The sequence below is a fragment of the Grammomys surdaster genome, unplaced genomic scaffold (assembly GCF_004785775.1).
Source record: "Grammomys surdaster isolate TR1022 unplaced genomic scaffold, NIH_TR_1.0 577, whole genome shotgun sequence".
NCBI lineage: Eukaryota > Metazoa > Chordata > Mammalia > Rodentia > Muridae > Grammomys > Grammomys surdaster.
This window is the reverse complement of record NW_021604996.1, coordinates 124,497-138,540: the sequence shown is the minus strand read 5'-3', so window position 1 is coordinate 138,540 and position 14,044 is coordinate 124,497. Positions and strand designations below refer to the sequence as shown.

Genomic DNA, 14,044 nt, shown 5'->3' with positions numbered 1-14,044 from the left:
ATGTTGGGGTGGGCCAACTCAAAGCCCTGGGTCTGAGCCTGGGTGGTAGCTGACTTAGTCAACACACCTGCTCTGCTCGTCCTATGCACCAGGGCCAGCTCTACTGAGCTGCCCAGGCAAGGGACGGGGCCAGCTCTCCTGCAACCACTTCACTGGGGCCAGCTCCCCTGTACCCATGTCACCAGGACCAGCTCTACTGAGCTGTCTGGGCCCTTCTTAAAGGTCCCATGGAGACTTCTGATCTCAGATCCTCTTTCTTCCCACCAATATGGCTTCCTTCCTAGGGATGCCATGATCCTGTGCCATGAAAATTGCATGGCCAAGGAATGTACCCTTCAATCTCTTCCTTGCTTAAATAGTCACCTCAAGGTCAGGTAGGCAGATCCAGGCTCTACTGGCAGCTAAGACGAGAGACCATGGCAGCAGGGCCCTGGACTTTGTTTAACACCAGGTGTAAGTGGCTTGGGGAAGAAGCCAGAATCTATCTGTAAGTCTGGGGCCACTAATGGGGGTGGAGCAGAGCAGAGAGGGCTGCTGAGCTCTCCCAGAATCCCTGGCTCACCCACCAGGTACACAGATGTGCTGTGCCCTCCTCAGTGGCCTCCTTCCTCCTTCCTCATAGCTCAGTCATCTGGGCCCTGGGGTTCCTGGCAGAGTCTCTAATGTGACTTGTTAGCATTTGTGTGAAGGCCTTCGCTTTGGTCAATATTGATCTGGTTCTCTCAAGCACTTCATTTTCCCTCTCTCCCAAGGCTTCCTACAAAGGGCCCTACAGTAGAGAAAGTGACACAATATACTCAGCATGATTCTTGCTGGAGGGGAGGGGGCTTGGGGCATTGCTGAAGGAGGCAGAATACTGAACCCATGGTAAAAGCAGTGACTGAAGTCTGTGGAAGGTTCTTCCTTCAGTCAAAACTCATCCAAGCTCAACTGGTGTCAACAGGACCTTGCTTTTTCCAGCTATCTTGCTGGTCCTGTTTTTTACATTTGTCTCTTGTCTCATGCTCAGTGTCCTATAGGGCAGGAAGGTCCCCTATCAACTAGTACCCTCTGCTGCCTCCACACACTAGGACGCAGGGTCAGGTAACCTGATGGGTTTGATAACTGGGGAGATCCCACCCTAAACTCCAGTCCAGTGTCTTGGTCACATCAAAGATAGAGTCATTGCTGTCCCAAAGTGAGACTCACGCAATGGCTTAAAGTGTAATAGCAGCCCTTTGGTTACTCTTATCTCTTACGGGACTCAGAAGGAGTGGAATGCATGAATGAGTTCCAGCCCTCTGGAAGATGCTGTATCATTTAAGGGGCAGTAAGTGCCCAGGTGTCCTACTGCACACGAGAGGCTCTCAGAAGGTTCCCAACACTGCCTCAGCATCCAGACAGGTTCTTCTAATAAGGGAAAAACCCCATTCTCAAGGGCACCACTCCTTTGGCCCTATTCCTTCCCAAAGGCCTTATACTATTCCCTTGTGGTCAGGGTCTTGAGGGGCCACATGGTTTGGCCCATTGCAGGCATCTAAGAGATGAGTGTGTATGTGGTGGATACGTTTATCAACTTGACTGGACTGAAAAATGCCTACAACATGACTTCAGTAAAACACACTTCTGTAGGTTCTACAACAGAACCTTTGGGTTTCCCCAAAGGATCTAATATTGAATGTGGGTGGCATCCTCCAGCAGACTGGGATCAAGGTATAACAAAAGGGAAAAGTCAGGGGGTGACCTGCCAGTACCGCTATAGACAGGATTTTTTCAAGGACAGGAGCATCCTCCATGATATGGTCATTTCCAGCACCACGATTTTGTCCAGTGCTCTCATGGCAGCAAGTCATGGGGTGACACTGAGGGTCCATTCAGGCTCACCCAGCTTCAGGGAACCTCCTCATCTGGTCACCTGCCTTCCGCTGTCAGCCTTGCACAACCCACAGTCCAGCCTGGTCTTGGCTCTTTGGTTAGTGAGAAGGGAGATCCAGGCCCAGGGATAGGCTTCTGCCACTGATTCTGTGGTCAAATGCAACTGATTATCACACAACATTAAGTGTCAAGATATTTGTATTCCCTGTGAATTTTTTTCTATTCAGATTTAGATTTATAGAAGTCAAGACAAAAATGAAACCCTCAACCACTGGCAGCTGCCTCTGCAGGGAATGGCTCTTCCCACCAGAATGTCAAAAACTTAAGGGGACGACAAGCATCATGGGGCAGGCCCAAAATGTTCAGCCGGCCCAACAAGGTGGTGACCTCTCAGGTCTTTGTTGGGGGTCTTTTCTGTTCTCTTAGGGAGAATGGTCCATCGACTATGCTGGCTGACTGTTCATGGGCACTCAAGTCCACTTCTAGTCTGTCCAGGTGACAGGGCTGCTGTTTCCTAGTGGCCATCGCTGCTTTTCCCCATGGGGCCCTGGGACAGTCTGACCTGGAGAGAACCTCAGGAGTATACTAGCCCTGCTTCTTCGATGTTATTGGAAGAGGACATAGAAAACTGGTACAGAGGTCTTACCTGGAGCTGAGCTCCTGTCTACCACCACTGGTGACCGGGGCAACGTGTGGCTTTGGTGGGTGACAAGAAAGCGCGACTTTACTTTATAGATGAAGTAAGTAATAGGAAAACACGTTTGGAATAAGCTGACGCAGACAGATTGGGTGGAAGATTAACAAGCATCTCGATGTCTCTTCTGCGCCCTCTGCTGGCAGTTTTGGGGATCGTGAGCTGAGTTAGGGACTATGGCGATCTGGGTTCTGTAGTATGGCGGAGGGGACCACACCATGTTTCCTTTGAGCCTAAAGACCTTTGTGAGCTGTAAGGTTAAGGTCAGAAGTTGACAGACAGCTTACTTAGAATCCACTCACTATAACTCAAAGACTGGCATCGACTTTATTATTATCTTTCGTTAAATATCTTAGCTCATTTCAGAGAACACTGCCACAAAGGGCAGAGCACGTTTTCTTCCCCAGTACATTTCGTATGTGTGTAGTTACAAGTCAGGAGAGGCGACACAGACAGGTGATACGTAAGGGAGGGTTGAGAAGGGCTCTGCAGCCCCATTTGCAGCCTTTGGTCCTCTGAGAGAACAGTGTCTGCTTCCACTGGGTGAGCTTGAGACTCAATTCCACAGACAGGTTAGATGTGGAGGAACGGAGTGGGAGGGCCCACAGGGACAAAGGAGACTACAGTCATACATGCATTCAACATATCATAGGAGAACAATACACTTAGTGGGGAGGGTCTCCTGAGCAAGCCCCTGCTTGCTGTACGGTCGCCTGTCCTGCAAGCGTGCTTGTTGGGATAGGGCTAGGGATCAACAGGACTCATCTTCATGAAGCTTTCTTCTGGTAGTGATGGGTAGGCAACATGAGCTGGGCTGGAGGGGTTCTTGGCAGGGAGGCCCCAACTTCCATGGAGGGGTCTCTTAGGACAGAGGTTTGATTTGTTTAGGTGTCAATGTCAGATAAAAGTATAGGGTAAGCTGAAGGCAGGGTCCTCCAAGGGGCCTGGGGACACAGAGTGATGGGTGAGAGGATCCCAGCCATGTGGTCCTCTGTGCCAGCCCCTGAAGCTTTCCTTGACAGAATCCAAAGATAATCAGATCCAGGCTCTAGAGGAAAGACCCCAAGCAAGGGAGGTTCAGAACAGTAGCTGGTTTCTTAGGTTCTAGGCCAGGCAGGTGGAGCCTGGGAGCCTTCAGGAGGGAGGGAGAGAGAGCTGTGGTAACTGGCATGCTATGCCCGCCCTACAGTTATTGGGGACTAAGATTCAGAAGGGCGGTCCTTGGGCTTCTTTTCCAGATGACTTTTTGATGAGTAGATTCTTTACAGCAGTGCCCAATCTTCTGATAAAAAAGAAAAAGTTTCTTCTCAACACTCGGGGCAGAGGTGTTGCCTCATTGTGACTAGTCATTGTGTACGAAAAACTACCGTGAGCCAGACAGATGCTCAGAGTATTCCTCCTCCATGCCTCCTTTGTGGCTTTGAGACAGAAATATCTTTCTTCAGTGCTCCAGGGCCAGGAGAAGAAAGCAGGAAGACAGTTGGAAATGGGGGATTGTGTGTGGAGGGGATCGTGTTGGTCCAGGACATGGTGGGTCTGGTCTAACTCTTCCTTGATTCATCGTGTGACTCTCAGACATATGCATTCCTTATGAGAATTCCATCACCCACCAGGACGATGGAAATAGGTGCTGGAGGAGTCTCTGCCAGAGTGCTTATTCCAGGGCCGCATCTGTGAAGGCTGAGCTACAAGGCAATTGAATGTGAGGGTGAGGGTGACTGCCCAGTGAAGGGCACAGGAGTGGTACAGAGTTCTAGGAAGCCCTTGTGTCTGAGTTTGACTCTTCCTGGATAGGAAGGCTGTAGAGGGGGCGGGACACAAAACACCTCCAGGGCTGGAGCCAGAGGAGTTGAATTCCCAACCTGGGCCTCCAGCCTTGTCCTGCTAGGGATGTCCCTCCAGCCCAGCTGTCAGAGCCGTGGTGCAGCAAGGGGCAGGAGGACTTGCCACACGTTCCTTAGTAGCTGCTGTCTGCGAAGAAGGTGGAGCCAGCAGACGGGCAGCAGTCTCCTTCTGTACATGGCTGGGACACCTCCCCATACTCGTTGTTGTAAAACACCTTGCCTCCTTGTGCCCCTTGGGTGGGCCGTCGCCGCCTCCCCTGGGGGTCAGGGTGTCCTCTGGGAATATCCATGTGCTGGCCAGGACCTTTACAGCTGCCAAGACAGGGAGCATGGTGTTAATGAGAAAAGTTAATGACCCTGGGTCAGGGAACGATTGGAATCACCAGACGCAAGCAGAGCATGATACAAGCTCAGAGGCTTTGAGACTAACAGATTTGACATCAGGCGCACAGCAGACCGATCTGATGTGACAGGGACAATTTTTCTGCTTAAAGCCTGGACCTAGGGCTGTGGAAATGGCCAACTTTATCCCTTCAATTCTGCTTTTTTAGGCCAAGAGAACCTGCTTGCCCCGGGGCTGATGAATCTGATGCATCTCCTGATGGTTTTTAGGAAAACCAGTGCAGAGAATAGCGCCCTCTGCTGCCACTTACTTGGAAGTGCAGGGTCCTTAATGAAAAGTTCTGTCTTTGAAATTTGGATACTTGCTTCCTTAAGAGTCTTACTTTCCTGCCACTCTCTTCTTACCTCGCCACAAAGCACCTAAGGCGCAGCACAGTCTTTCTGCTCACTGACCATCTGGAAGTAGCTGGCTCCGAAGACAGCTACCTGTGTCTTGCCCATCTCAACAAACTGCATCTGTGCTCTCTCTGTAGCTTAAAAGACGTGTCTGTGGTCCCGACTGTTCTCAGCCTTAATATCCAGCCCATGCAGAGGCCCTCCATTCTAACTGAAAAATGTCCCCACTGACACCTGTCTACCCCCAGGCCCCTCCTCCAGAGTAAGGCTCACGGCCAACTCATGGGTAATCCTTCTGGCATGTCTGTCTCTATATCTACTCTCACTTTTCTCTCTGGATGGTGCTCAGAGAGATCCTTTAGTTAGATATGACATCAGGATCTCCTCTTCCACTCCCTCCAAGGGTCTTCCATCACTCTTGTGATGAAAATCTATAGATAAAATGCTTGCTGTGCAAGTATGAGGACCAGGGTTTGGATCCCCACCGAGAACATAAAAGCAAAAGCCAGGCAGCTGTGGTGGGCAGCCTGCAATTTCAGTGCTCATAAAGGCAGAGACGGGATGCCTGGGGCCAGCTAGGTAGCTGGACTGACTGAATTGGCAAACTCTGGAATCAGAAAGAAACACCACCTCAGTAAGTAAAGTGGAGAGATCAGGTATGAAGCCTCATGTCAACTCTGGCTCTCATATGCATGCACACATATGTGTACCTGAACACACACACACACACACACACTCACGACACATATGCATGTACACCATATACATTAAAAAACAAAACAAAACCCTAGCTTCTTACTAGAGCCTACAAGGGCCTGCAGGCTCCAGCCCTTGCCTGCTCCCGATCATCAACCCTTATCTCTAATTTTCTTGGAGGTTTTTGTAAAATGGTGATTTATTGCTTTTCATAGCATGGTGCTATTAAGAAAATCCTGATACTGTTTTTCTCATCACTAGTAACTTTTTGTCTTTCTTTTTCACATTTATATAGTTGGTTGTTTGTTTAGCGTGTGTGTATGGGGGAGGAGGGGTTAGAGGACAGCCTGTGGTTCTCTCCTTCCATGTGGGTCTTGAGGACGGAACTCAGGTCCTCAGGCCTGGCAGCAAGTGCTTTTATCTACTAAGCCATCTCCTGTCCCCAGAATATTTATTTTTAAATTGTTCTAGTGAGAAATATCCCAGAGTTTAATTCTTCTAGATCAATCAACTTAGGTACACTTAATTTTCTTAATTAGAAACTTTGGATGTGTGTGTGTGTGTTTAACATATGCTATGTGTCTCTCTGCCTTCAGAGGTCAGAAGAGGTCAGAGGCCCTGGAGCTGGAGTTACCAGAAGTTATGAGCTGCCAGATGTGGGTGTGGGAAGAGAGCTCAGGTCTTTTGGAAAAACAGTACGTACTATGAACAGCTGAGCCATCTGCCTAGCCTCTAGGCAAACTTCTAATATGCATATTCATGTCTTCTTTTATTTATTTTTAAAGAATAAAAGCTTGTTTTAGGCTTATACATTTAAGGCAAATATGACCTGGCTCACACTGCCCACACTTTCTTCAGGGGGCTCCAATTCTGCACACACCACACTTCTGCTCCTCTTCTGCACCTATCCCCTCCCCAACTCCACTCCTGGATTCTTTTATCTCTTTATTTGGATCAATTTCATTTTCTTGGTTCCTTTCATTTCTTCAGTAGACTGTTCCTGGAGTGCCCTGGCCTTCATTTTCAGGAGGATTTATCTTCTACTTTCTCTCATGTTATTATCATTTTATATCTTCATGCCCACTTGTATTCTGAGCTGTTGAATTTCTGATTCTTGCTGCAGTGCTTGTTTCTTCTCATCGTCATACTGTGCTTCATGCCACCTCTTGAGATGTATTTACTTTTATTGAATGCATATCAGTGTGTTGTTTGCGTGTGTGTATGTACCATGTGTGTGAAGTGTCCATAGAGGTCAGAAGAGGGCATCTGATTCTCCAGACCTAGAGTTACACATGGGTGGAACACTGATCTGAGTCCCAGAGATGCTCCTCACTTTGACCACACAGAGAAAATAGGAAGGCACAGAATCTTTTGAGTGGAGTGCCAGAACACCTCGAGGCCCCGGCTGCTTTAGTAGGCTCCCGCTCAGGGCCCTCCCGAGGATGGCACGCCGGCTGTTGGAGGCCCTTACCTGAAGCTGCCTTCTTGTCTATGCCTGCTTTCTATCTCCTCAAACTCTTCTGAGGCCAGCACCATCCCGCTGTCTGTCTGGTTATCCTGTGGGGAGAGAACCATCCAAGCCTGTGGACTACATATGAGGCTTTCCTGCAGGGCAGCTGTGTTCCAGCCTAGTCAGGCGTCAGGGAACCTGAGCCTTGCTGGCCTTATACCTGTACCCATGGGGACCGAGCTAGGGGAGTGGTTTCTAGTCCATCAGAATGTGCAGAGAGGGCCACATGTCTGACATGAAGGGAAAACCTATGGCTTGAGTGGTGGGGGCCGGAGGGGAGGAGCTATGTCTGGCATGTGACAGGAGCGCAACAGGTATATACTCATTCTCAGTCCCCTAGGAGGAAGAGCTGGCATCTCAGTGCTGTTCCGAAAAGTCTTCAGTGGGTCCTGGAGACATAAGCTTAGGTATCTGTGGTTGCTCAAGGGTCCCTTCCTGATGACCTCATCAGCCATCCTCCTTGGGCCACAGCTCACTGACTGGGTCCAGGATCCATGGTCCCTTCTGGATCGACTTAGATCTGAAGCTGTAGCCATTGGTCAGCAAAGCTCAGGCCTAGGGGCTCAGTCTCTTCACTTACAAATGGACACACTTGCTGAGCCTCCCTGAGCATCGCTCCACTCTCAGGTGAGTGGATCCCTGCAAGCTTCCTGTTCTCCATATCCCAACCGCTTTCAGTAACACTTGTACGCTCTGGGTTGGTGGTGCCAATCACCACCCCCAGGGGCATCATCTATGGGTCAGGCTGACTGATGCAGTGTGAGAGCTCTCTCTCTCTCCCCTTAACATTCATATATATATGCATATATACAAATATACAGGCATGTCACAGTGTGTGTCTGGAGGTCAGAGAACAACCTGAGGGAGTCAGTTATCTCCTTCCACCATGTGGGTTCTGAGGAATGAACTAAGGTTGCAAGCTTATCTACAGAGTGGCTCCGAGTACCCCACCCCCTTTAAAAAGCATGGGATCAGCCAGGTGGTGGTGGCAGCAGTGGGCTCATGTCTTCAATCCCAGTACTTGGGAGGCAGAAGACAGGTGGATCTCTGTGAGTTCTAGGATAGCCAGGGCTACACAGAGAAACCCTGTCTCAAACAACAACAACAACAACAACAACAACAGCAACAACAACCCAACAAAGCAACAACAAGAACAATAACAACAACAAACAACTAAAAAACCACCACTACCACCACCATCACCACCAAAACCATGGTCTCTATACATCTGGGATAAAATGGTCAGGGAGGCCAGCAGCTGAGAGAGGATAGCTTTGAGTGACCACCGAGATGCAAAAGGACTTGAGACGCTCCTTGGATTCAATATTTTCAAGGATTGCCCCCCAGGAGATGCCTTCGTGCCCATGTATCGTGGTATGGCTCAAAATAGGCAAGCGACTGCCAGCCTAGGTGCCGTCAACGGAGGATGGACCAGGAGAATGTAGCGCGTGTACACAGTGGGGTTTTATTCCATCCCAGAGAAGAAGGAAACACTGTTTGCAGGGGATGGAAGGAATGGGAGGATCGCTACATTAACTGAATTGATGAGCAGGGAGATGGGTACATGTTCTCTCATGAGGGAGCTAAAAAGTGGCTGACCTGGAAGTAGAACAGCCATTAATAGAGGTTGGTTGGGAAGAGGGAGAGGAGGTAAAGGGAGGCTGGACTAGCGCACCCTAGATGAATGTCTTGAAATATTGCATCCATCAATATGTGTGATTTGCACAGTAATAAAAGTTAAATAGAATGCTTTAGAAGTCTTGTTTGCTTCTCTGTTAGGTGTGTGTGGAATAGCTGCTACCGTCCCCCACCTAGGCCCCATCTCAGCTGCGCGTCCCTCCTCCCTCTCCTTCCCTTACCACGGAGGCTTTGTAGGTTGTAGGGGTCATGGGCAATTCTTCAAACGTCTTCATCCTGGAGGAACCTGGAGTTTTAGTGCCTCTGGCCAGGCGCCCAGGAAAGGACACACAGTTATAATATCTGTGGGGAGGATACAGAAGGTTCCAATGAGTTCAGAATCTCCCGTACCTCCCAGCCTGTTTCTCTCCTCGCTGAGAAAGGCCTTCTGGTGAGAGGTGGAGTATGGGTGGGACTTGGGTCCGAGGTCTGGACTGGCCCTCACATCCCACCGTGCTGTCCATCACACAGCTCAGCTGGCCTCAGCATGCTCCTCCCTGGCCTTCCCTGTGCTGCACTGTCTCTCCCGTACAAGAGAACTCTGAGGTGGAAGGAGAGTGGGGCAGTCACCCCCAGGCTGAGTGCAGCATGGAGCTGAGGCAGGTATAGCTTTCTTTTCATCTTCTTGCTATTAACCACTGACTGGCCTGCCCACATATGCACATGTGTGCACAAGTGTCAGTGTGCATGGTTTGTGCACAGGTTGTTGGGTGCATGGTAGAAGCAACCTGGCAAGCACCAGCTCGCTGTTCTGACCCAGGCATGTCCCTTCCCTGAGCATATAGGCCAGGAGCCCCAGAACCCCAGCCTCTCTGTTATGCTTGTGAGAACACAGATGGTACAACATAGTAAAGGTGTAAGCTACCAACGGTAAGAGAGCTTGGGTCCAAAGTGCTACAAACAGGCCATTCCACTCCTGAATATGGCGAATGTAGTGTGCACTGCTCTTAGGCCTTGCCATGGTCCTGGGGATACGCTGTGGAGTTGAAACAACAACTGCACCCTGGGAGCATTCTTGGCCCAAATAGTCTACTTTGTGTCTCCAAAGAGAGAGTGTCCAAGGTGGGTGCTCTCTTGAAAGCAGGAAGCACAGAGAATTGGAGGAGGATGGTTATTGTGGTTTAGAGTTGGCTAGAGTGTGTCTCTAAGGTCCATGTGCTGGAAGCTTCATCCCCCATGTAGGGCACTGAGGTGGGGCCTAGTGCATGGGAACATCACCTCAGAAAGGACTAATGAAGGTCTCTTGGGACCCTGAGATGTTGTAAGTAGAGTGGTTAGGACCTCTGGCTTCCTCTGCCTCTGTTCTCACCACATGCTTTATTCTTTATGTACTTCTGTTATCATGATGCCGTCTGCCAGGAAACTCTCCCCAGAGATAGGGCAAATGATGGTACCATGCTTTTCAATCTCCACTGATGTGAACTTAATGGACCTCTTTTCTTGATAAAGTACTCAGCCCCAGGCCTTTTGTTATAGCAATGGACTAAAATGCTCATGGAAAGAGCTCTCTCAAGTCACTGTAAGTTGCTTTCCCTTAAGGACTCATAATTCCATCTTCGAACTGCTGTCACCATCAGATCCATTCCCAGACCTGGGGAGAGGGAGACTGACCTGGCTGCCAGGCTGTGGCAGTGCGTGCTGGGTGGACTACCCTCAGCGTCAGCTTCGGTGATATGGAGAGCTGTGGTGGATGCCTGCATGAAGCCATCCTCCTCTGAGCTCTGAGAGCTGTTCAGGGCCATGCATTCCTCTTCCTCCTCCTGGCAGGAATGGGAGACGTTTCCAGGGTCAGAGGCTACCACAAGCCCATCAGGAGTCTTAATGCTGCACGCAAGACTACTGTGGTCCTGACTTCTGCTATAGGGTCAGGGTGGGTTGTGTGTGTGATTGTGTGCTCTGAGGAATAAGTGGGGCCATGCTGGGCCATAGTACACTTTAATGCTCACAGCGGGCCAACCATGGAGTTTGTTAAATGCCTGATGGGCTGGCCTTGTTCAGTTCCCCCAACAGCCCTTCCAGGTCCAGGCAAGTGGGACAGGATGGGCCTCAGTTGGGCATCCTCAATTCGGGTTCTAGAGCATGAGGTACCAGCCCCAAGCTGCTACCCTTAGGAAGTACCTCTGGGGAGAGAGACATGGAGAATATACAAGTTCGGTGTTTCGGTGCTCAGCAGATGTTAGGAGGTAAAGGGATGTACTACCATCATGTTTGGGACAGCATTGCCTTGCAGGCTCAGTGTGAACCAGCCTAGGGCTCCTTGTAGGCAAAGATGACCTCTGACTATCAGTATTGCAGCTTGAACAGATGCTGGTAGTATTTGCCCAGCTTCATGCTGACCGAGTCGGAGCTGTGGGGAGTGGGAGAATAGGCCCATGGGCCTGGGGCCCAGAGATGTGTGACCTTTCTTTGGTAGCTGACAGGTGACCAGGGCTTAGGGGAATTTGGAAAGACAGACAAGGCAGGGACCCAGGATAAGGCCATGGGTTGTATCAGGACAGGACAAAGATGAGGCTCACCTGCCAGCCTCCACCCTGAAGCAGGTCCCCCAGGATCTCCACGAGGTCAGAGAAAGCAGGCCTTGCTTTAGGGTCTCCAGACCAGCAACTCTGCATGATGTGGCGTCTGTGGGATGCAGATGGCTGTTGACCTGTGATCCTTCCACCAGCCGACCCCATCACTCCTGTATCCCCTGGATCACTATGGCAGTTGGGATCGTCAGTGTGTCCCCCTAAGGTTCATGCGATGGGAGCTTGACCCCACAGTGGTTGACCACTACTGAGGTGATGGGCCTTTCAGAGATGGTGCCCACTGCAGGGTCAAAGGGGCTAACGAATGGATTAATGCTGGTTTCTAGTGGTAGGATCTCCAGAGAGCAGGCTGTTGTATACAATTCCCTTGTTTCCTGTTTACTATGTGATCTGTTCCTCTCATGGGCTCCAGCATGATGCCATCTGCCATACTACAGTGGAGACGGGAGGCCATCACCAGAGCTGAGCGATGGAGAGGGATGTCAGCTCTCAGAACTGACAGCTGGACAAACATTCCTTTTTCTTATAAAGTGTCCTGTGTCCAGTATGTTATAGGAATGCAAAACGACTCAGAATTCTGTCCTTCATACATGTTCTGCTGTCTCCACTTCAGATTTAAACTGGCTGTCCCCCTGCCTGTCCTCCATCATCCTTGAGTTGTCTTCAGTCCCTCGAGTGTCACCTCAATGTCCTCTCTTCCCCTGATCACCTGACTTTCTAGTGCTTATCAGGTGTCCCCAAGGTGTCTCTGTCCCATCTCATTATGTGACCACTATCTGTGTGTCTCCTCCAGGGCAGAGGCCTGGCCTGCTCTATGGGCTCTGGACTTCCAGCAGATGGTACAGCAGTAAGGTCCAGGATTGGGGGCATGTTAGTGGATGAATGGATGGATCAGTGTTGGAATGAGACAGTGTCTAGTATATATGTTATACCCATGTGCTATCTCCTGGGCTTGAATTCCACCCTCTGCCCCACAACTTCATGACCCTCTTCCACTGAGTGTCTCCATGCCTGCCCTGAGACCCTCCCCCTGCATGTAGGCTTCTTTTTCTGCCTTCCATCTCATGATCTGCACCAACCCTCCCCGTTACCCATTACTGCACAGTTCTCTCTTGGTCTCTGGCCGCCAACAACTGAGTGGCCAGCCAGGAGACTCACATGGCAGGAGTGGCCAGCTCTGGGGCCCTCATTCGTGTGCCATCCTTCAGCCGCTGGCAGAACTCCTCATTGATCTGTACCCCAGGGTATGGAGAGGCCCCTGATGGAAGAAAGGTAGTGAGGTGGGTGGGGAGCAGTCATCTGCCCTTTGTTCAGCCCAGCCTGTCTTGTCCCTTCCTTTCTTGTACATTGCTATGGGAGTTAGTATGATGTCTAACCCAGAGGACATCCTAATTCTTTATCTAATTAAAAGAGGCTGGATGGGGCTGGAGAGATATCTCAGCAGTTAAGAACACTTGCTGTGCAATCATGAGGACCAGACTTCTGATCCCAATACCTATGTAGCATTTGCCTGTAACCTCAGATTCAAGCAGAGCAGAGACAGGAGAATCACTAGGGATTGTTGGCTTCTAGAACAGCCAAGGAGAAGAAGAGATGGCTCAGTGGTTAAGAGCACTCACTGCTCTTCTGAAGGTCCTGAGTTCAATTCCCAGCACCCACATGGCAGCTCACACCTGTCTGATGCCATCGTCTGGTGCGCAGATGTACATGCAAAGAACCCATACAGATAAAATACATAAATAAATCAATATTAGAATAGCCAAGAAAATGCCAGCCCCAGGTTCTGGTGGGGTACTACACACATCCATACAGTCAGAGTGCATTTGTGAGACTAGCTACTGAGTTGGGCATGCAGCCTCACAGAGCCTGTTCAACAAAGTCCTTCTGCAAATCCTGATCATCTTGTTCACAGTTGTCCACTTCCATCTTATGAGGACCACTGTCTGGTGTCCCCTCGCTCTTCCTGGGTCACCTGCTCTACCCCACCTTTCTATTATTTATTTGTGGATTGTGTTGCCAGGGATGGAATGCTCTGATGCACGCTAAGCCTGCTGAGCTGCACTCTAACCCCTCTTCCTGTGGCCCAGCTCCTTCCCAGTCCCCGTGACTCTCCCAGCAGGCCAGGGGCCCCTGTACTATCCAGACTCTTTCTGCTCCTGTTTTTAGTAACTGTTTATCAGGGCTGCTGTTTGGTGACATTTACGTTTTGTTCATTGTCTTCTTCTACCCTTCATGGGGGCCAGTTTGCATGTGAGGTTTGTGTAAGCAGGTGTGACTGAATGAGAATGCCCCTCCCCAAAGGCTCAAGTGTTGTGGATTGCTGTTTGTATTTTCTGCTCCCTCAAGAGGGGTGCACATACTCAGGTGAGGTCAGGTGAAATCTTAATTGGTTGGATAAGGCTAGAGCCTGTGATTGGGCAGTGGAAGGGAAAGGCGGTAGAGAAGAGAAGAGAAGAGAAGAGAAGAGAAGAGAAGAGAAGAGAAGAGAAGAGAAGAGAAGAGA

General features: G+C 50.0%; 1 protein-coding gene across 1 annotated transcript in view; it reads right to left on the bottom strand.

Moving 5' to 3' along the window:
- Positions 1 to 2,850: 2,850 nt before the first annotated feature.
- Flt4 (fms related tyrosine kinase 4) overlaps positions 2,851 to 14,044 on the bottom strand; it is a 42,964-nt gene continuing 31,770 nt past the window's right edge. The window contains exons 25-30 of the mRNA XM_028781905.1: positions 12,700 to 12,799; positions 11,530 to 11,635; positions 10,625 to 10,773; positions 9,196 to 9,316; positions 7,298 to 7,383; positions 2,851 to 4,704 (exon numbers count right to left, since the gene is read on the bottom strand). Of these exons, the coding sequence (XP_028637738.1) occupies positions 4,506 to 4,704; positions 7,298 to 7,383; positions 9,196 to 9,316; positions 10,625 to 10,773; positions 11,530 to 11,635; positions 12,700 to 12,799 (761 nt within the window). The 3' untranslated portion in view covers positions 2,851 to 4,505. The remainder of the gene's footprint in view (positions 4,705 to 7,297; positions 7,384 to 9,195; positions 9,317 to 10,624; positions 10,774 to 11,529; positions 11,636 to 12,699; positions 12,800 to 14,044) is intronic.